At 37.2% G+C, this 22,606-nt stretch overlaps 6 protein-coding genes and 1 non-coding gene across 12 annotated transcripts in view; 4 read left to right on the forward strand and 3 right to left on the reverse strand.

The window, feature by feature from the left end:
* The first annotated feature begins 5 nt into the window (after window positions 1-5).
* LOC135172637 (glutamate dehydrogenase, mitochondrial) lies at window positions 6-5,246 on the forward strand. The gene is made up of 7 exons (XM_064138833.1): window positions 6-145; window positions 224-656; window positions 2,721-2,921; window positions 3,057-3,604; window positions 3,912-4,122; window positions 4,207-4,361; window positions 4,421-5,246. The coding sequence occupies exons 2-7, from the start codon at window positions 248-250 to the stop codon at window positions 4,535-4,537; spliced, it is 1,641 nt and encodes a 546-aa protein (XP_063994903.1). The 5' UTR covers window positions 6-145; window positions 224-247; the 3' UTR covers window positions 4,538-5,246.
* Window positions 5,247-5,751: 505 nt separating this feature from the next.
* Window positions 5,752-5,823, forward strand: Trnap-cgg (transfer RNA proline (anticodon CGG)). Its single transcript has one exon. It is a non-coding gene; the product is annotated as a tRNA-Pro (tRNA).
* Window positions 5,813-7,354, forward strand: LOC135172742 (signal recognition particle 19 kDa protein). The gene is made up of 2 exons (XM_064139062.1): window positions 5,813-6,063; window positions 6,638-7,354. Exons 1-2 carry the CDS (start codon window positions 6,017-6,019, stop codon window positions 7,029-7,031), a joined length of 441 nt encoding a protein of 146 aa, XP_063995132.1. The 5' UTR covers window positions 5,813-6,016; the 3' UTR covers window positions 7,032-7,354.
* On the reverse strand, window positions 7,242-9,456 carry LOC135172672 (uncharacterized). Of its 3 annotated transcripts, none has more exons than XM_064138911.1 (5): window positions 9,317-9,456; window positions 9,120-9,251; window positions 8,911-9,033; window positions 8,673-8,764; window positions 7,242-7,959 (listed from the first exon to the last, which is right to left on the reverse strand). In XM_064138911.1, the coding sequence occupies exons 1-5, from the start codon at window positions 9,357-9,359 to the stop codon at window positions 7,357-7,359; spliced, it is 993 nt and encodes a 330-aa protein (XP_063994981.1). In that variant the 5' UTR covers window positions 9,360-9,456; the 3' UTR covers window positions 7,242-7,356. The 3 variants fall into 3 exon arrangements, with proteins under 3 accessions (XP_063994981.1, XP_063994962.1, XP_063994971.1); XM_064138892.1 differs by having other exon boundaries at window positions 8,274-8,764; XM_064138901.1 differs by having other exon boundaries at window positions 8,274-8,764; window positions 9,120-9,245; window positions 9,317-9,374.
* Window positions 9,457-10,213: 757 nt separating this feature from the next.
* Window positions 10,214-11,321, reverse strand: LOC135172734 (uncharacterized). The gene is made up of 2 exons (XM_064139033.1): window positions 10,873-11,321; window positions 10,214-10,799 (listed from the first exon to the last, which is right to left on the reverse strand). The coding sequence occupies exons 1-2, from the start codon at window positions 11,143-11,145 to the stop codon at window positions 10,458-10,460; spliced, it is 615 nt and encodes a 204-aa protein (XP_063995103.1). The 5' UTR covers window positions 11,146-11,321; the 3' UTR covers window positions 10,214-10,457.
* A 52-nt stretch (window positions 11,322-11,373) lies between these two features.
* Window positions 11,374-22,606, forward strand: part of LOC135172649 (A disintegrin and metalloproteinase with thrombospondin motifs like) — a 48,473-nt gene continuing 37,240 nt past the window's right edge. Inside the window, exons 1-2 of one of the 3 annotated variants that reach the window (XM_064138859.1) lie at window positions 11,374-11,715; window positions 11,932-12,026. The gene's annotated coding sequence lies outside the window, so the exon portion shown is untranslated. Of the gene's footprint in view, window positions 11,793-11,931; window positions 12,027-22,606 lie in introns of all 3 variants that reach the window. The other 2 variants (XM_064138850.1, XM_064138870.1) reach the window with 2 other exon arrangements.
* Window positions 13,841-16,312, reverse strand: LOC135169187 (uncharacterized). Of its 2 annotated transcripts, XM_064133946.1 has the most exons (5): window positions 16,158-16,284; window positions 16,021-16,086; window positions 15,689-15,868; window positions 14,997-15,179; window positions 13,841-14,661 (listed from the first exon to the last, which is right to left on the reverse strand). In XM_064133946.1, exons 1-5 carry the CDS (start codon window positions 16,206-16,208, stop codon window positions 14,362-14,364), a joined length of 780 nt encoding a protein of 259 aa, XP_063990016.1. In that variant the 5' UTR covers window positions 16,209-16,284; the 3' UTR covers window positions 13,841-14,361. The 2 variants fall into 2 exon arrangements, with proteins under 2 accessions (XP_063990016.1, XP_063990025.1); XM_064133955.1 differs by lacking the exon at window positions 16,021-16,086 and having other exon boundaries at window positions 16,158-16,312.

Genomic DNA, 22,606 nt, shown 5'->3' on the forward strand with positions numbered 1-22,606 from the left:
TCCAACGTCTCCAACTCCCACCCAGTACTGTCGAAGCGTCACAACGAGAGTGAGTGAAGCCCTGTTAATACCATCGGCATCATCATCAATCACCGAGGTGTCTTCGATCGTACAGAGTGCTACGTGAAGACCATCTGTACAGACGGTAAGTAGGTGCATGTGGGTGAGGGTGTCGAATTTATAATAATTGAATTAAAAACAATCGTGCGTTCAACAAATCCAGAGAAATACCGAGAAATCGAGAAAAATGTTCCACCTGAATAAATTGTCACTGAAGCCGGTGGCTGATATACCTGGAGTGTTGGCACGCGCCGTTCCAGCGGCCCTCCAGGCCCGTGGTTATGCCGATCATCAGATTCCAGATCGTCTCAAGGACATTCCAAACGCCGAAAATCCAAAATTTTTCAACATGATAGAGTATTTTTTCCACCGTTCCTGTCAAATTGCTGAGGATAAACTCGTCGAGGAGATTGGACGACGATCAAAAATGACGATCGAAGAGAGGAGAAAGAAGGTCAAAGGAATTCTCATGATGATGGAGCCCTGTGATCACATTCTAGAAACAACTTTCCCATTGAAACGGGACTCCGGGGATTATGAGATGATTACGGGATACAGGGCACAGCATTCCACTCATCGCACCCCATGCAAGGGAGGTGAGTTTGACCTGACTTATCATTTCTTCCATCAACAAATATACCAATCACTTTTTATGTCGACTGAATTTATCCATTGTGGACACTTGCGGAAACGTCGAACTGATAAGAAATAAATATTCTGATAGAGAAAATTGGAGAATTGTGTTGAATACAACAAAGTTGATAATCCTGGAGAGTTGTTGAATACTTTAAAGGGGTCTAACTATTCACTTTCAAATATTAAAAAATGATTAGATAGCTTCCAGGAGCTGTTTGTCCTCAAAAATGAAAAACAATCGGTTGTTATTAAGCTCCTGTATAGTCTAAAGATGAAATGGTAATTGAAATAATCTCATCTGTAGACAAGGAGCTAGAAGATGTTCTCCAGTGATAAATAACGATAACCGAGCTCATTACGTTTATCTCCCCTATTCGTCAATCCATGGAGTTCGTGTTATCAGAAGACATTTTAATTTTTATCGACATTCCATTCCCCATGAGAGAATGGAGCATTATTTCTTAAAATCATTCACGTGACATTGGTGGAATAAAGCCAGCAGAGCGGAACTGACGTCTCATTAATTTATTTGTTCCTATTCACTCTCTCCTCTTTCGTTCGACTTTTCCACTTGTGTTATGCAATGGCACGCGCGTCCAACAGACTGTTTTATAAAAAGATAACCAGAGCGGAGTTCTCGAAACGAAATAAATCCCTTTATATTCCCCTTCGTGGTTAGGGAAAGACTCGAATTATCCTGACGCTTGTGTATAGATACAAGCTTGGCAGTTATCGCTGACTGCCAGATGCTCACCGATTTAACCCCGATCAACTTCGGGTCTTGGAACAGTATTTGAACAATGTGAAGTATTATTGTCTGTAGAATTATGCGGGTTTCCTCCTGGTTTTGTGAATTTTTTCACAACTGAAGGCTACGTCCCACGAGTATTCTATTCCAGTGTTTATGAGTTGATAAACAAGTTTTTTTTTGGAGTCAGAGGCGACGTCATCATTTTCGGGGGCAATTGGCTTCATTTAATTCTGCTGGACTGCTTACAGCCGGAATTTAATTGAAATATTGTGTTCAGATACACTCGTTGCTTTTATTGCATTTTTTAGAAGAATTTCATGAATTTTTTCACATATTTAATTGATTAAGAATTGTCTAAGTGATATTTTCTTGCACAGGATTTCAGCACCTCGAGGCATGGTGTTATGTCTATTTAAATGCACAAATACTCGAAACATTGCTCATTCTTTCAGTTCACTGAACTTTTAAGAGAAAATCCACTATTCGAAGAAGACGCTCTAATGAGGTCATACAGGAGTGAGAAGGGGGTTAAGCTTAGTTATGTACAGTAGCTTCATTCAAACGGGTCACTCGTAATGGTACGAGGAATTTTATAAATAGACGGGAGGCTCGTCCTCGTGATTCGTAGGCCGAGTAAACAGATTTCTCGTCACAAGGTGTCACGTGGAAGTTTTTCTCTCTATTTTCAATTTTTCAAGAATGAAAATAGAGTAAAGTGGTTCATGTGCTTTGTTCATTAGAGCTGAATTCCCAGCTGCTTATGTTCAATTTAGTTTTTCATGTTAATTTTCACTCCGACGTCATTACTCAAATCATCATAAGATAATATTGCGAAAGAACCTCGGTGCCCTGCTGTCTAACAGAATTGGCATTAACCAAACGGTAATTTATAGACTCTGACGAGCCGAAAGATATTTTTATTCATTAACATTACGAAACAAAATTTTTATGAAATTTTAATTCGATGCTATTGGAAATTAATCAATTCCTCGCATTCGAAGTATGGGTGCAGGAACCTTCGACAGTATTTTGCAGAGTCTACAGTGTGGCTATCAGGAGGTTTAATAAACTCCACTTGATAGCCCTTGACTCACTCCGATAGAGTCACACGTCTCTTCGAGTGGATTAATTTGCACAGGCGTCATTATCTCGACATTCTATTGGGCTATTTCCCGATAATCAATCAATTATTTGATCAGATTCCCACGGAAAAATGATATGACATTGGTACGATTAAAGTGATAAATAACACGTGTTATTTGCAACATTTCAGGAATTCGTTTCTCGATGGACGTTAGTAGAGATGAAGTCAAGGCACTTTCAGCTCTGATGACCTTCAAGTGTGCCTGTGTCGATGTGCCATTTGGTGGTGCCAAAGCGGGGATTAAAATCGATCCTAAAAAATACTCTGAGCATGAACTTGAAAAGATAACTCGTAGATTCACATTGGAATTGGCTAAAAAGGGATTCATTGGTAAAGTCACCAAAGTATTTTCATTCTTGTAAAAATTTTTTTTTCATGTCACATAAAATGAAAAAAAAAATCATTTGTACATTAAATCATTCAAATTTGACTCAATGAAATAAAAGAATCAATTTTCGTACGTAGGACCTGGTGTCGATGTACCAGCCCCAGACATGGGCACAGGAGAACGCGAAATGTCTTGGATTGCAGATACGTTTGCCAAGACAATTGGTCACTCTGACATCAACGCTCACGCTTGTGTCACCGGAAAGCCCATAAACCAAGGTGGAATTCACGGTCGCATTTCAGCAACAGGTCGAGGTGTCTTCCACGGTCTCGAGAACTTCATCAACGAGGCGAACTTCATGAGTATGATTGGAACAACTCCAGGCTGGGGTGGTAAGACTTTTATTGTCCAGGGTTTCGGTAACGTGGGACTCCACTCGATGCGTTATCTACATCGTGCCGGGGCCACTTGCATCGGCGTCATTGAGCACGATGGCTCGATCTACAATCCAGAGGGCATTGATCCCAAGGCTCTGGAGGACTACAGACTTGATAACGGAACGATAGTGGGATTCCCCGGGGCTCAGCCTTATGAAGGGGAGAATCTCATGTTCGAACCTTGTGATATCTTTATTCCCGCTGCTGTTGAGAAGGTCATCAACAAGGATAACGCCGGACGTATTCAGGTAGAGGACAATGGGATAAAACGAAGTAACAGAAAAACGACTGTTTGACGCAATTGACAAAAAAAAAATCTATCTCATTAGTACTGCCAACAATGAAAAGAAAAGGAGCCGGTAAAAGACTAAACATTTTTTTTGCTTGCATTGCGATAAACGGACGTTTTCCATCTATTTTATTTTGCCCAATGTGTCATTTTACCCCACTATCCCCTAAAATAGTCGGTAAACAACTCCATTTGCCTCAAGTGAATTATTTATAAAACTCTCTAATATCTGATATCTCCCTCTCCATTTACTGTAATTATTGCAGGCTAAAATAATCGCCGAGGCTGCCAACGGCCCCACCACCCCAGCAGCCGACAAAATCCTCATAGAAAAAAACATTCTCGTAATACCTGACCTTTACATAAATGCCGGTGGTGTCACCGTCTCCTTCTTCGAGTGGCTCAAGAACCTGAATCACGTATCGTACGGTCGACTCACATTCAAGTACGAACGGGAATCCAATTATCACTTACTGGGTAAGCCTGGCCATCCATAATCGGATCATTTATAGGGGCATTTATTGTAGAATCTACTGCATAATGGGGTTTCTGTCATTGCAGAGTCTGTCCAGGAGTCACTTGAACGCAGATTTGGACGTGTCGGGGGGAGGATTCCCGTTACACCGTCTGAGGCATTCAATAAGAAAATTGCTGGAGCTTCCGAAAAAGATATTGTTCATTCCGGTCTTGATTACACAATGGAGCGATCTGCTAGGGTAAGATAGATCGATTGATGAGGTTTTTCCCTTTTTAAGTGAATGATTTTTTTTGCCAGGCCATCATGAAGACTGCCATGAAATTCAACCTTGGTCTTGATCTGAGGACAGCTGCGTACGTGAATTCAGTCGAGAAAATTTTCACAACATACTCTGAGGCTGGTCTTGCATTCTAAAAGCCCAGTCATGATAAAAGGAAAAAAAACGAAAAAATCACTGATCACGAGGACGGAGTGTCAGCCAGTATTCAAATATTTTAATCGATTCTATTGTTCACATGATAAAAATATCTTCACAATTGCAAGAATGATAGATGAAATTTAATTATCCTTCATTTCTCATTAATTGTTTTTCCAATTGTGATTGGCATGGAAAATTGCCTCGACAATTGTTGAAAAAAGAAAATGAAAGTGCTCAGTAGACTCGATATTTACCACTAGTTGGCAACAGACTTGTCACACTGCATCGATAGTCAATGCATTACCACAGTAACTTGCTACTTAATTTACGTAAGAAACGGGTACAACACCAAATGTCAATGAATCAAAAGATCCTTATTCACTGAAACTGTTCAAAACAATGGCGGAATTTTTTTATATGTCAATTTTTATCGATATCGCAAAGTTTTTAATTGAAATAGATTAACTCAGTGATAGCATTTACACGCTGGATGGAATTTTAGATTGAATAATCATTGAGTCTTGTTTGAATCGACAGTAATTTGAGAATCTTAACTTACCAATTATGATTCATCCGATATCATTGTACTTTCTACTCATACAGAATGCAAAATGTATTATATGAGTGACATTTACAGATGTACTGTTAATGTTCTTGCAGAAACCTGTTAATATTAAAGGATAAGCTCACTTGCGTCAACATTGATATTTTTTGAGTTTATTTTTTTATACCTGTCATCGTGTGTGGTTTTTCCTGTGGTTTTTCTTGTGTGTGTTCCCTTCCAGGATGGCAATGGTTCCATATAACAATAATTTTGACTAAATCAAATAAACCTATGAATAATAATTTTTTCAATAACTGGTAGATGAGGATTTTTCAGCTTCCAATGTCTGTCAAAATTTATACTGAATTTTCAATGACCAAGTTTCTTATGAAAATTTCAGACAAATATGCTTTAAGTACGGTCATTGATTGGTTGCTAATTTAAAATAATTCTAACTACAAAAATTTTGAATGAAGAAACGTAATTAACAAAATCAGTTTAGTATAACTAAAATAATTATTTCGGTGATGAGAAAATTCGAAATGATGAAACATTTCAATTTTTTGTGCTTTTCCTGCATCGAACTAATTTCTGAAATTATTACGTTATGCTTTATTAAAGAATATTTAATATGTTTACCACAATTTTTTTTGTTCTTGCTCATAAGGCTCGTTGGTCTAGGGGTATGATTCTCGCTTCGGGTGCGAGAGGTCCCGGGTTCAAATCCCGGACGAGCCCGTTGTGATTTATTTTTTGCTTGAAATTCTCAATGTAATTTTATAACATTCCATAAAATTCAGAATTATAAAAATTTTTCCATTCCATTCTAACATTTATGCGCTTCTCACCAGTTCTTAACCCATTCCGTTTTCGAACTGTTCAAAGCAACGCCTGACACGTCTCTGTTTTTATCGACACTAAGTGAGGAAATATGGCGCTCGCCTGGAACGACTCCAAAAAGCATAGTGATAGAGAAAGGTAATTACCAAACATTCAACAATTAAATTTACGATTTTATGTGACGAATAAAGTCATGGTGTACCTTTTGTTCGAGTTCTTATCAAGCTTTAGCTGCATTCTCTGTTACTTTGATATCCATCTCTGCATCATAACCTCTTCAGTTTTGTGAAAACAATTTCAGATAATACTCTTATCCTCACCTAGCTGACGTAAACACATCGTTACTCGCATATTAGATTTCAGAATTGCATTTCATTCTATTAAGATTGACAATTATACGTTTTCAATAACTAATCATGCATAAATGTGAAGAATCCCGTGTCCCTTGTTTCCATACGTGTTTGACACAAGTCCCTGTCCTCATTTCATGAACTGAGAGCTATGCAAATGATATCTCTGAGCTAATTGTATCAGGGGGATTCGATTTTTTAATTACAATAAAACAAACAATACAACAAACATTACAAACAATATGGAGAAATATCTTGAACAATTAAGAAAAACTCGTAAATTACGAATGACGGAATTCTCTGATATTTTAATGGAAACTACTATCGGAAATTAATATCGACTCAATTTTTAATGTTTACAGGTGGGTCTGCATTTACCCAATCTACCTCAACAGCAAAAGAACCCGGGGGGAAGGCAGAAAACTCACGAAATCAAAATGTGTTGAAAATCCAACCCACCAAGAGATTCGTGACGTTCTCACAGCAGCAGGTCTCAACGTTGGCGTTGAAAACAAACTTCATCCAAGAGAACGCAGTAAGGAGCTATTGTTCAGAGGACGTATACGTGTTCAGCTGAAGGACGACGATGGTAAGCCAATGAAGCCGGAGTTCCCGACGAGGGACTCTCTTCTCCTCTATTTGGGTACTACAATACCCAATTTGAAGACGAGACAGGGAAAACCAAACTCTGCTGAACAAACCACTCAGCAATCGTCGACCTCCTCAAAGAAGGGTAAAGGGAAGGGCAGGAGGTGAAATGAATATCTAAAAAATATTATGTTAAGACGGCTCAACAGTTATGGTTTACCGTTTCAACGGTGGTGAATAGCATAAGGGAAATTTAAGCGAATTTCTTGGATTTTCGTATTAAAATATGGACAAACATCTCTAATGATTTCTCTCCTTTAATTACACTTCAATTATATCCATCGAACTTGGGGGGGGGGATGAGAAATAGTTGAAACGTTTCGCTGTCACAATTTATTCGATTCAATCATACTAAACGGATCGCACTGATATAAACAATATAAAAAAATTATCATATAAAAAATACAAAAATAGTATTACTATCGTTAAAAGTTCAAGGAGACTTGCTCTCGCTCGCCTTCTTCAATTCCCTTTTCCTCTGCCGTCCGTTGAGATTGGGTCTGGCTTCCTTCAGAGGTCTGTCACTGGTCTCGTCTCTCCTCCATTTATCAATTCTAGCCAACTGCTCATTCCCAAAATCGTCTGTTTTCTCCAGTTGTTCCATCTCTTTAATTTTTTGAATTTTGGGTATTCCTTCGATGAGAGCTTCAATAGCTGGAGACATTCTAGTAATTCTCTGTTTATTGCAATCAGTTTTTTTTGGAGACCCTACAACGGGCTCTTCAACCTTGATCGGTTCAGGGCAGAATTTTGGAGGTGATGCCCCCAGCTTGGGCTCCTCCGACGTGTAGAGTACTCTGGAAGTTCCTACATTGGCGTCAGCGCTGTTCAAATGTCGTTGTATCGCTTCCAGAATTGCATTTTGGTGCATAAGTGTTTCTTTAAGAAGCGTTAGCAAGTCCTTAGACAGTGGAACAGCGGCTTTAGATTGATAACTATACCCAGGTTGGATTATAGGTGTTGGAGCAGCTATCATATGTGGTCTTTCTTTTATCATTTGGATTGGCGGGATGTAAGACTTATGGGTGGCACCTACCTGTTTAACAAAATAAAAGCATTGAATTCAGGAAAAACGTAAACAGCATCCAGTTGATCGTATTTTTTGCTCAATATTTGATAAGTATCTTGTAAGCTAGGAGAGCAAAATTTTTGCCTGGTAATCCCCTTTACATGTTTAACGTCTGCAAAAAATGGTGTGGAGAACTGTTTTCTCTCTTTTAAATTTCGAGTTGTTAATCAACAACAAATAGCTATAGTTGAAATCGACTTAAGTCAGCTCATTGTTCGACCACTTGGTTAGAATTCATACGAGAAAAAATTTAATTCTTCCCTTTGCCATTAAATACTTACAATATTTTCCTCGGGCTCCTCCATCTGTGAAGCCCCAAGCATAGGATGACGAAGAGGAGAATGAAGAGAAGTGATAAATGGATAGTGAAGAGAAGATTGAACAGGAGAATGAAGAGATGAATGCAGAGGGGGCAGAAAAGAATAATGAAGAGGAGATTGAACAGGAAAATACACTGGAGAAGAAATAGGAGTGAACCTTAATGGCATAGATGGGGCCAAGGTTGGCCAGTGATGTGGTTGAGGTGCTTTTAAAGATTGTCTATATAATGGACGTTGAAGGTTGTATGGCACGAGTGGTGCACCGACGATGCTGTCTGAGCTTGGAGTGAAAGATAGCTGAGAATCTGGGCATCCCACTGATTCTGGTTGGGTCTGTGGTTGGGGATTTGGTGCACTCACCACATTATCAGTGCCACATTGTGATTGAATCATTGGAGATCCTACGACAGGACCACCTCTCATGAAGTATTTGGCTATGCGATCACCATCAGCTGGAAATCAAATGTAATTAGAATATTTCAGTACTCAATTTAAAGTTATATTTTATTCCCATTTCATGCCAGCAATAATGAAATGAAATATTTATAATTATGATTTAATGATTTCATAAGGTTTTGTGTTTGCATTATTTGATTACTTGCTCTGAGATGATGTGACCTCAAGTTACACCTGGCTGGTCTCTCTGCAGTAGCAGCTTCACAGTCCATGAAATCCATTCCCAAATCGTTCGCCTGTCTCTTAATTCGTGTTATGCATTCGCCTGTTGAATAAATAAATAATTCAGGAGATCAAAATAAAATAACGAAATTGAATAGAATAATTGTCCTCGGAGAATTTCATTTTTACCCTGTTCACTTCCAGCAGGAACATAGCACTCACAGTATCCATCTACGAAGGATGCTGTACCTTGACAGCTGGTGCAGAGATTCACGCACGTTTGCGCATCATTGGCGTTTAAAATTTCAGCGTTAACTGAAACTGATTAATTATTGAAATTTTATTAACTTACGTAGAATGCTATTTATCACACATTTACTATTCACCTGCAGTGAAGATCACTGCCAATATCATAAACTTGACAATCATGAATATGTTTATGGATTCGCGAATGAACAAAATAAAACTGACATTCGGCGAATTCTACTGCTGAATTTATACACTTTTGCATTTTGCTGATGACGAATTTTCGGTTGAGCATGTTACTTCTTTGGTATTTCGTGATTTCGTAATTGTGGTAAACTGTTGTCAAAGAAGGTCATTTCAACTGAATTAAATATTCTTTTTCCCGACGTATTGCAATTAATGTTCATCGTTGAAAAAAATGAAATTTTACTTCTTGGCGAGCATTGATGGCACAATTTATAAGTAAAATTTAAAAAATGGTCAACGTCATCTAAAAATAATCTATAAACAATTAACTTTCCATCATGAAAACCACCTTTTACAAAATTGAACAAATTTGTTCATATTTGGCATTTCATAAGCAGTTGATTTTATAACAAAATAAATGTTCATAATTTTAATGATTTATTTAAAAACAACGAATGTTTAAAGAACACATAATTTTGGGGAAAATACAATTTTAACTCGGCTACATATTCAGAATTTTTTGCGTAATTTTCTTTATGAGTTATTGATAAAAGTAATGATTGTGAATGGTTGATCTGTTCTAAACTGTAGAAGATTCGTCGATATCCTTAAATTTCCATTCTCCAGTCAAAGTAACACGCATCAACCGTGCCTGGTCCCTATCATTATTTACTCCATTTTCGCAATACATTATTGGAATTCTATTGGCACATTCACTGACGTCACTAGTGTCACGCGGCCTCTCCAATGAAGTTTCCTTCGTGTCAGTGCTCCATTATAATTATCTCATGATTTTGGCACAGCATTATCGTTCTTTATTTTATTCATTCAGGATCAATCATTTACAGTAATTTTATTTTTTCTAATAATTTATTGATTCATGCAAAACGCTCATACATTTTTTGGTACAATTCAATATTATATACATAATGATATTAATTATTACAAACAAAAAACCTTCAAAGCTTGATTCTCTTCCCAAAGTTATTCCAATAATTACACCCATAGATTAACCATTATATTTTCAAAAAAAATTGTTAATTGCTATTTGCGCAACTCTAAAAATGTCAACGAAGCCCATCCATTCATTTGCATTTAAAATTTCCGAATTAATTTCTCCAACAGCTTATAGCACTCCTTCCTGTGTTTGCGATCGATGTCGTAAACTCTCTTTCGAAAATCATTGAACCGTCTTTTCTCGATGAATTGTATCTTCTCACTGGCCTCTAGATTATTGAATACCCAAGTTCTCAGTTGTGTAAGTTTTTTTGCAAATTTCTTGGGCTTATCTTTGCAAGAATTCTCCAACATCAGTATTTCCCTGTGTATTTTGCGCTGTACCTCACCAAGCAAATCCACACGTCTCGTGAATTTTCTTACGTCATGGTACGACTCATGGTACTCCCATCGAATTTTATTTTTCACTTCATTTGCAATCTGATGAATAAACAGAAAGAAATCACATTGATTTCAAACTTTTCTCCTATTTATTTTTCATTTCGTTTCATACCTTGTTCACCCCTAGTTGAATTTTATCCTTATAAACAGGACTTGCCTCGATGAATTCCTTGAGAATCGTGTCTCGTTGTATTCTGTGCTCGGAAATCCACTGATTGACCTTCTCACTGATTCTCTTGTTATCGTATTCCATCAGAAAGGTTTCCTCGTTGTTTATATTATCATCGACACGAGCCAGAACTTCTGAACTCCAGTGCAATACACGATCACGTTCCTCTATTAACTCTTCCCAAGTATTGGGCATTCGACCCACGAGTTGGCCCATTTAGGCTGTAAATATAGCTGAACAAATTTGTATTTTGTAACTGAACTGAATTATTGGAAGCGGGATATAACGAAGTTAGGGAGGGAGTATCGTCGAAACTGAGAGGAATTAAATATATAATTATCTGCAGGGAGCAGAATATTATCGTGTGCTCTGGAAGTAGTAAAACAATAGGATTTATCAGGCGAAGTCCTCAACTCATGCGAATCTCAAGTTAAATAGCAGTCATTTTTGTCTATCCAGTTTTCTTCTTTTCAGTGCGTCTTGACTATATTTTCTTACATTTGCCAGAATTTTTATTTCTCCCTCTCAATGTAGGAAGTCTTATATTCCGCACATTGGAGTCGGACACACGAAGACAAATATTCAGTACAAATTACGGAACTTACAGTTCGTTTACCGATTACGGAATCACATCGGAGTATTTATGTGACAGCATTGTATTTTTTTTGCACAGCTCATTCAGACAAAAATTACAGAATGTGCATGAAGCACTTCGTGTTTTTATGGAGAAATTGCGTTACTATACCGGAAAACCTACAACCGCATTTTGCATCACCGAAAAGACGAGTAATTTTTAATGAATATTTCTCTCGGCGTAGTGAAATCCCTCTAGAAACTTGATTAATTTGTCGTTTGGGAGGGAGGTAAATTTCAGCTTTTAAATACTTTTTCAGAACGAAATTAATTCATGATTGATATTAAACCTGTCTGAGTTTCTTCCTGTCTGACTGTCGTGTTCTGACCGAGTAAATAACAGCAAAATATCTGGGCTTGGTTTTTCAGATATTTGGCAATATGCGGGACAGTTGGATATAAAGATATTTCTGCCCATCAAGATACTATCGAGCGTGTGAATGTTGAATGGGAGGAGCAAGTGAGTGAGTATCATTATTTTAAATAAAAGTAATTTTGCCAAAATTTTCGTGCAGTCCTTATGTGATATGAAAATCCTAAATCTGCGAAAAATGTCCGGGAAAAATTCCGGTTTTTTGCACATGAATTGAAATTTGAATCGATCCTTATTGCTCACCGGCAATATATCGACGGTTGGATGTTGTTCCACGAAGTGCGACAAAAGCTGTGGTGCCGTGTTAATCCTCTGATGAGAAGACGCAATTTAGCACCGCACTTGTCGGGCGAGAGTCGTACCATCGAAATTGTTAGTCACCGCTGTTTAAATTAATAACGCGTACGTTTAGACTGCTAGCATATGTAAACGAAGAAAACGGACGATCCAAACCAACTGTAGGGCACTTCACAAATGTGCCTCTAATATTTCCAAAAAAAACCCAAGATCTATTGTCACTTAGGAATTAATGGAAAAGACTTCGTTTTACGTAACTTGAAAAATTTAATACTTCATTTTTTGCTACTCATGTAACTAAATTTGTTCCGAAATCGCCTCGATTTTTTACCGCGAAATCCACTTGTTTATGGTGATTTTTGCCCGACTTAGTAACATTGGCTTTTTTATACCCAATGGGTCGAAGGGTCGTCGGTGGAGAAACCTAGGTCAGCAGTTTCGAACGCCCTCGGGTCCCTTAATTCCTTGAAGAAATAAACGATTTCTTCTTTCTTTCACGTACAACCTCCCGTCCCTCTTCTCTCCCTGGCAATAACATTTAGATACACAAATGCCAATAATGTTGTTTCCCTCAAAAAAAGCGAGAAGCAATTGCAACTGCAACATCGAATAAAAATTCGAATTGATTATTCCGGTAGCAGGTGGTTGAGAGCTTTGGGGTTTATAAGTTCCATTGGATGACATTCAAACGTAAAATCTACTCGGAAACATGCGTGAAAAGTCGTCTAATCCACGTGGGAATGACATTCACCTGTATAATTTTTTTTTAACTCCGTGTTCACAACTCTGTATGCATTTGAATTGAATTATACGTCAGAACGCTCCTGGGATCCACTGAAGCCTTTGACATTTTGCGAAAATTGTCAGTGACGGGCTTTCATGTGAAACCCAGGCATTCAAGAGGCTCGCTAATTCCCTGTGAAATGATACTTATTGCTCTGAATTTTAGTGTTTCATTGAATTCACAAAAATAATGCATTGAATTTTTTTGATAATTGCCCGTTTGAAAAAATTCATGAGGCTCTCCTATTGAAGCTTAATTAAAAACTTTATCAGTTTTTTTAAACATCATTGAAATATTCTGCAGATCCATTACGTGGTTTATTAAAAGCTGAAGTTAGTACAATTTTATCTTTCTACATAAGTTATTGAAGCTCTATCCTATTTTTCAGTCCGATAAATAATAGATATTTGAAAAATTGCCGAGAAATTATTCTGGGGAAAATCAATAGAAGTTTTGCGGAAAAATTAAAGTGGATTGATTTTTTCAATAAAATATTTTTTACTTCATAAAAAAAAACATCCGGACGAGTTGCTCGAATCTTCCCTGGACTCGGAGACAAAGTCTTTGAATGAAAAACGAGAAGTTCGTCTGGATTATCTCATGTGCTGCAAAAGATCGTCTGTTCCATTTTTAATTCGCAGTAACATTTTAGAAAATTATTTTTAATGCATTTAGAGGGGTTCAATAATTCAAGCATGTCTGTGCCAGACTTCTCAAATATCTGGGAATATTTGAAGTGCTTGGCCTAGTCTGGATCCTTCTCTGTATGGAGACACTAGGGAGATGAGTGCAGATTGAAGAGTAATAACTGTTCCACTACCATCTGACTGTCATACCATGTATTTGTCCCTTATTATCAGTTTACAATCTACATAATCAATTGTTCAATTTGTTTATGGACTACGAAAACCAAAACTCCGTATAAATTTCACCTGGTTCTTTTGAAAAAGTGTAAAAATTCGTGAATCGATATGAAAATCTGAGTTATTGATGATCTCACCGCGAATAAAATGCGTGTTATCCCTGTTTGTGGTTTCCCTGGTACAGGACACTGCTATCCCATCGTGATTATAAAAAATCCTCTTATGAATACATGATACAAAGCAAGAACTTATTCCTATATGATTAGATGAATATATACAATCAAAAACTACATACAATAATCTTCATTGAAAGGAAATGAAGACCATAGAAATATGAATATAATATTCTGATTCTGGCTCAGCTGGAGATATTCAATCATATGGTTCCCTTTTCCTTCGATCCTATACTATCTCAGTCATTTGTTTCTACATTAGCTTCATTAGAATAAATTTTTACTACACTGATGATGGCTTTTGGTGGATTACATTGTCTCCTCAGGTCCTGGTGTCACAGGCGAATCGTTGTGACACCTGGATACAGTACTCTTCATACAAGACACGGCTTTTCCCAATCTATTGAAGGATAATTCTGTGCACGCTCTAATGCGATCTACCAGTCGGGTACTTTTCGTCGTGTTCATGACTTTACCTACATCGTCCTGCCAAACCCTAGTTGCAATGTTCGAATAGGCTGTTTTTCTTTTAATGCAGGACTCGTTGAGCTTTCTTCGGTAGCACTCTTTGGGGATACCATCAAGTGTCGCTAGCAATCGATCTCCTTTCTGTGAACGCAAAAAAATACAATTAGTCTCTCTCTCTTTTTTGCATTAGTGATTTCGTTGGAGTCTAATTAAGATAATCAGACTCCCATTATTCCCATCACATCTGTTGTCGAGATGACAGATTGGGTCCTGATCTCCTGTCGGATTAACTTGCCGATGAGTTTCCTTAGTGCTTTTCGGTTTATAAAGAAGATACAAGGAAACTACCCGCATGGGAACACATATTTTTTCGTGTGGGTATTAATCTCTATCAGCAACGATTCCACAAGATCAGGATCAATATTTCACAATTATAAATTAATAATCTAGGTTTATGGATAACAGGATATGCTCACCGTCAGAAGTCTGGCAATGTGACGTTCCTTAATTTTTTGTATAGAAAAAAAATGCCGACCATTGATGATCTTGTAGCATTCATTCACCCGATTCAGGTGTTCATTCAGGATTTTTTGGTTTTCCGTATTTAACAATGAAATGCAGTGCTGCACCTGTCCGTTGTCAGTTGCAGCAAGTTCAGCCTTGAGAATAGAAAATTAAAAATGATTAATTTGGCCCGTCGTTTAAAGGTTCCACATGAGAAGTAAAAATAATTATTTGAATTATTATTTCAATATCGGGAATATTTGAATATCGTTTAAAAATAATAAGTCGTTGGAAAAATCGATTTAAAGGAGGGATGTTATTAGATAACCTTCTAGTGAACTTTCGAGACTGATATTGAATTTTCATTCATAATTAAACAGCGAAATTCAGTTCACGGATAAAAATAATTTAATAATTTAAAGCACGTCAGTGATGGGAAGAAGTCAATCTAAATACAAACTCAAAATTCATGGAATGGTCAGATTCACATTTTAAAAAATCTTGAAAATCGAAACTTGTTGGTTTCAAGCATAAAATTAAGTGTTAAAAGAATGTATTGAGTTTTACAATGGGAACGGTGCCCCAATTGATATTTGTGTATTCCAATTAATACATAATTTGTGTGAATTTTTGAATCTCACTGATGTAGTTTAAGAATACTTACTGTCAAATTTTGAACCGTAACATTGATGTATTCCATTGCCTTCAGCCTCTCGCTCTCCCAATCATCCTGATAAAGGCCATAAGTCCGTTGACAAAGTTTATATTGCCTCAGGGATTCTTCAGTTTCATTTATAGTGGTTCTCAAGTCGTCTATAGTTATTGTTGTGGATAGCGTGAGACTCTAGAATGTCAACAAATGATTGAAATCTATCAGACGTCGAATTAAAGTCAAGTGTTTCAGAAATTGGTATTGATATTCAAAAATGACTTATTGCAATTTTTTTTGAATACTAGATTTGAACTATAAAGTTGAACTATAAATACAGAACCAACATTTTCGCAAAATATTCTCGGGATTTGACGGGAAACCAGGTTTAGAATGCAAAAACTGAAAATGACCTGGAAGGTTTAAATAATAAATTACTAGAAATGTTTTAAAATGAGTAAAAAATTTTTTTAAGAACTCTCACCTCACGAAAGTAGATCGCTATCAGTGCGAGCAGAACGACGTAGGTTGCCATCTTGATATTGTCTCTGATATCTCGTCCGTTAGCTCCTAATTGTAATGTCTTGTCGTCTTAATATTTGAGAATGCAGTATTCAATAGGGCGTTTCGGCCCTTTTATAGGAAAGCCCTCCTACCCCTACTATTTGGCAAAGCCACAGAAACTAATACAATGGTTGACGATGGCCTGTGCCCATCGGCATTTACATGGACTGATCCAGGGGATTTCAGTATTAGAATGAAATGAAATTTAAAATGAAGTTAAAAGTTTTCTCGACATTTCATGAATGATAAGTAAATATTGAGATGAAATAAACGAACGAATTGTTCCCTTGATGTAATCGATCCTATTTTTTTATATAAGTAAATAAGCTCTTTCCATTAATGAACTTGCACCCAAAATATTTTGCTAGTGCGTAGAAAATATATCATATATTATTCTGCTTTTGAGATCAATAGTTCAATGCATGTGGAATAATAAATGAAAAACTATACTGCATATTATACCCATCGATAATATTACTTGAGGCACTTGGGATCATTTTTTTTATTAATCAACATTCAATACATTAAAAAATCGAAACCCTGACATCCGGAAATCCGGAGTTTCGGCGACTTCACATATTTTTTAATTAAATATTTTTTTGTTTGTATGTTAAATTATTGTTTTCTGGTGATTGGAATATTCTTAGAGAGATGGGAACCGTAATGGCACCATTTAGAGAATTATTTTATTTCCTAGTGTACCCCATAGTTTCATAGTGTAAATGCTTAAATAGCTCTTAAGAAAACAGTCTTAACGATTCAGCAATTGTTCAGCTCACTTAAACCGACATAAATCATTTTACCCAAAATGTCGATATGATTACGGGGACTTCATCTGGATATTTCCTTATCGAATCCTGCGGTGTGGAAAAATACTTAAGATCGGTCATAACCCAGTCTCAGTAGGAACAGAAGGTATTTGACAAAGCCAGGTAGACTTGTTATAATACCTACGAATGTCCCAGGTTGTCGTGGAAGGGAGATTTCTTATTAATTATGATGTTGAGTTATTATCTCAGTGGATTATATATAGTGGGTGTCCGGGTTCGATTATTTTGAAACGAAAAGAGCCGAAGGGCAACGTCTGGATTAGTCTAAGGACCCGGTAAAAGACCTTTCTGGGCTCCCAAGAGTTTGGGTCGAAGACCAGATGAATATCACGATTTATCTGGTACTGAGTGAAACATTATCTCTAGGGATAGAAATATGAAGAATCTAGGCTTGGTAATTTGTTTACTTTTTTTCGTTGCGTTCCAAAAAATTCGCAACATCGAATCATTCAGAGGAAAAAAACGAAAACTCATTGAATATTTTATCGGAATTTCTTTATCATCAAATATTAATTGTTATCAAGTTTCGATCAGGGAATAGGAGTGATAGGATGATCATTTTTCCTCTAAAATACTCTTTCAAATGATCCGTAAATATTGCATCTTTAATTTAACATTGTCATGTCCATTACCATTGCCATCCGAAAAAGCTGGAAACATCAAACGATTCATTGGAAAAAAAAGGCGGAAACAAATTGAGCATTCTATCCAAAGGATTTTCCATTTATATTTTCATCACCGTTGTGTTCTCTCTCTACACACACATCTACAAGCACTGTCGCTTGACGCTGCAAGTTGAAAAGCCGCAGGTGGCACTGTAGGAGGTACACCGATGGGTGCGAATCCGTCATGGGTGTAAACCGTCAAACGTGACGAGATGAAATAAAGAGAGATAGACACGAATTGGGGGATGCAGGAATGGGTGCAGGATTGTCATGGTCGGATGGTACGTGATCGTTGTAGGCATTGCATATAGCGTAACCGGGTAGAGTCCGTCGATTCTACGTCGTAACCGTGTGAACGTGACGCAATTTCCATTTCAAATTTCACAATTTATGGGCCAAGTTTTGCTACCCACTCACACCTCTTCCCACTCTGCTTTTCGTAACTCGGTTTTCTTGCTAATCGCCCAAACCACAACGATGACGATCACTACGTGATCAACCCGAGGCACTCAAACCCTTCTCACACCCGAATAATGCACAAGAAAAGTGGGGAAAAAAAATTTTGTGGAAATTGAGGAATGGAAGAATGAAAGCATCAATTCATTCGTGAAAAATCTGCTCCTCCGGGCGTGAAATTAACGCAACTTCATCATACGAAATTTCATTAGTGAATCCTCTTGAATACCATACAATTACAGTGTGCGAGGAGATAGTGGGTAGATGGTTGGAGGCGTTGGACCTCGTACTACCGTGTGGCACCCTTGGATTTGCTCTCGCTAATTATTTTCCGAGTTTAATGTCTCACCTGTGCACTCCACTGTTCGACCGTTTGGCCTCCCTGTCTTTCTCTTCCCCTCTCCCTCTCTCTCTCTCTTTGTTAAATGAAGTTACATGGTTTATATAGGCTCATATAGTTCCATTTATTTCAGAGAGGTTTTAAATTGTATTCTATGGTAATTCTGCTTTTTACTCTCGGTCTGGGGGATGGGGAAAAAATTCTCTTGTTTCTCCATTGCTTGAATTTTTAACTGTTATTAATTTTACTTGGAGTTAATGAGAGTTAGTTGAGTAGAACAAATTTATCTGAGGGCGTACACCGGATGAAAAAGGCAAATATTATCTGTTGATTTGCATGGCGAAAGGAAAAAGTTACTGGCTATTTTAGTTTGTAATATGGAAATACATAATCGAAATATTCCACAATTTTTCAAGTATTTATTCAACAAGAATGGGAATTGTACTATTGGGAGTGGAATGTGGACATTAATTACACCCGAAACATTCTGAAATAATATAGTGTTGGTCGAGTCACATGTCACGATGTACATGCGCCCCGGTGTATTATATTTCACTCGCCGTTGAATCCACAATTTGTTAAAATACTCGGAGAGAGATAGAATGTTGCGTATACGGACACAATATTTTTGATCAAGTGGGTGAGTGCATTTGATGGAGAAGTGCACTGTGACAGGGACGGAAAATACTCCATCGCTGCTGACATCCTGGCTCTCCGCACATATTGTCAAACCATTCGCGATCCCTCCTCTACATTTTTCTGCAGTGTCAAATTTTTCATCATAGTATTGACCGAGCGTTAATCCAAACACGTTGAGGACATCTTTTTCGTCGTCTGAACCGAGTTGTTTGTTCCATCTCTACATTTAGACATTTCTGGAAATTTCTTTAAAAAAAATCAAACGCGAGAAGACAGAGGGAATATTCAGCCAACTTTGGCACTATTCACAATTTTTCTAATTATTATATTTATGATTTTGCAATTAACTTTGCCTTTGCAAATGTGAGGAATTTGCTCCCGGAGAAAACAAGAGTTTCATCCAGCCAGTAGAAAAACCAATATTGGGTCAGACTCGCGGAGAAAAATTTTCCAGAAAAATTCTAGCGCTGGCGGTGGAAATTTCATCGAATGGAATGTGAATTTTTCTCATTATTATATTCAATTTTCTACCAAGCCCTCAGGGAATTGACTTCGAGAGCAGTAGAATTTATCATCGTCGATGGACTGAAATTATTTTCAGTACCAGGAGTTGAATTTCTCTGGATAATATGATTTCTCTCTCTCTTCCTCTCTCTCCCTTCGCATAAATACTACTTCTGCAGTGCGTTTGTTTTCATGTTTTTTCGTCAATATTTTTGTATTGTTATTTCCGTTGTTGTTACATCAACTGCAATGAACGCTGCAATTATTCATGTATTCTCATGAGATATTTCAAATACATCTACATGCCAACGAATTCATAAACCCGATGAGAATAAAATGGCCAGGTGCGGATTGGATAAAAGTCCTTTCCAACATCAATCTTACCATTTCGATCATGTTTTACATATTCATTCCCGGGATTAATCCGGCTATCGTGTGCGAATGTCAAGTGGCAATCGATTCAAGAGCTACCCAAAAGCTATGAAACATCAATGGGAAAATTGGTATGCAGAATATTTGATAAAATCCTTGAGAGTTCAAATGAAATGTTAACATTCTAAGTCTCAAATGTATTTCATTGTGATTCGCGTTGGTGTTATGAGAGGTCCATTTCAATTCAGCTGATATTAGTTTTAGTTAAAAACGAGATTTGCTGGGATGTTCGGTAAAAGCTCGACCACTTGACCCGAATAACATTAATTGGTTTGAGTTTTTGGATTTCTTTCAAGTATCACGATGGAAATTTCTGTACTACGCAATCATAAAATTAATGCACCATCGACTCACGAAGAGGGGAATCTTGTTTGTGTGGTGTGCGTTAAAAATTTAATAGAATGATTTTTCATAAAAAAGAGGGAGTGGTAAAGCGTAACGAAGAAGTTTCACAGACGTTTCCCCTTAAGTCCATGAGTATCGTTTTCAGGTGCAGAGAAATTTGATGGCATGTGAATGAAACGTGTCTGATCCTGATAAATGTTTCAGAAGAAAATTGATTTATCAAAGTCGTACAGCTGAGTTTCATAACAAGAATTAACCTAGTTTGAAGAATTAGTTGGTTTGCACTGTGAAAAGACTCAAAGCAATGAGGTTCATTCGTTGGCTATCGGCTTTCAGGAACCGCTATCCATTTCGAAAACCTCAGCTAACTTTCCAATTGCTATTTACTCCGAAACGTGACCCGTCGGTGGTTTCAAAAGTTTGAGGATGTTAAAAAGTTTCTTCACCAAACAGAAACAATTTTGTTTTCTCCAAAGGATCAGTTAATTTTCGAACAATAATCCGGAGGGAAGAATTGTTTAATTGAAGTTCCTACGTTTCAGCATAAATATGGAATGATTTGCTTGAAATTATTTGCATTATTATCTAACCATTGGCTTAGAAAGTCTTACCTTGGACGTTCACAAAACGCGTTTTTTTCGCTCGTGTTAGATGGTCATAAGGGTCAATCGAGGGGGACCGGTACCGCAGTTTTTTTTCACTCAACATATCTGAAATGGTGTTTATTGATGTTCACTTGAGGCAATTCAGGGGAGCCCTACCTGCAGACACACCGTTCAAATAGAATGGGGCGTGGTATCAAAGATGATTCCCTCCGTATATATGAGATGAGATCCAATAACGTTTCAATCATCGAATATGCCCTTGGAAAGCCAGACAGCGGGACGCCCATGGCGAGACGATCTTCGTTCACACGCACGAGGTCTAAGTTCAGACAATGGGTGGAAAAATTTATTCGATTCTCCCTCATCAGGCACACGTAACAGATAAATTGGGAATTTTTTTTTTTCGATACAGGGTGAACATTTTTTTTTCGCTGAATGGTCGATAGGCAGAGCAACAAAACGAATTCCGGATTGTCATCATGAACAATAATAATATTTCAATGAGAGATATTTTACTGGAAGGAATTATTATTATTTTCAATAATCGATTTTTTTGTTTTATTGTTATTGTAGTTTATGATTAATCATCAAGTGAATTAAATTCTCTTTTAGTCATTCTGGTTACAGTGGAATTTTTCTGCGAATAAAAAGTGCATGATAATAGTTTTTCAGGGTTTTTTTGCATACTCCCGTCTCTTGCGTTTGTCACGCCGGGCGAATATCTTACCGGATGCTTAAAATTCCTCCCGTTTTATACTCTTTCATAATGCCAGCTCTCTATAATTAATATTACGCTTTAAATATGATGCTTGCGCCCATACATACGAAGAGGGAGTTTATTAACAATGAGCTCTAAATTTCGGATCATTTTAGAATTCATTATCACCTACTGAAATTAGGAAGGCATGTTCCGCGAATTTTCCATGGAACATCAGTACTTACAAGTTTTCCAAATGCTCTCGTTCCCGAATATCCCAAAATTGCGAAAAAGTAGTAAAGTAAAAACAACCGGTATTCAATGTCTCTTATTTTCGCACCATATGCGTGGGATTATATGCATGGAAGTGGCTACAAGGCTCAGAAATACGGGTCAAAAGGTAGTTCAAGTGCACAAGGGGTGTTCAGAGGCGTCGCGACACCAACGAGAGCCATTCCGTGTCTGAGGAGTCGCCGTTGTTCCTGAGTCAGCGCTTACAATCTTCATTTGTAGAGTGAAAAAAAGTAGACAAACAATGATAGACAATTGTTCCCAATTATTTATTAAAATTGAAATAACCGATCGTTTATAAGAAAAAGTTTTGAGTTTTCAATGAACGAATAGTGAGCTCAAGCATTCGTCAGAAAAAGTCTTGCTCTTCATCAATAATACTAATTGTTAATTGAAAAATAATGTTTTTGTCCAATTAGCTCGATAATTTTTCGTGGTAATTGTCTCTTAATTATTAATCCAATAATTAACGACTACCATACGTTATAATACGAGCCGAATGAGAGTATAAAAAAAATTTGCCAATTTGCGTTCGAAGAGTGGTATTCAATGGCACTCGTTACGC

Source organism: Diachasmimorpha longicaudata, chromosome 1 (assembly GCF_034640455.1).
Source record: "Diachasmimorpha longicaudata isolate KC_UGA_2023 chromosome 1, iyDiaLong2, whole genome shotgun sequence".
In the NCBI taxonomy this organism is placed as follows: domain Eukaryota; kingdom Metazoa; phylum Arthropoda; class Insecta; order Hymenoptera; family Braconidae; genus Diachasmimorpha; species Diachasmimorpha longicaudata.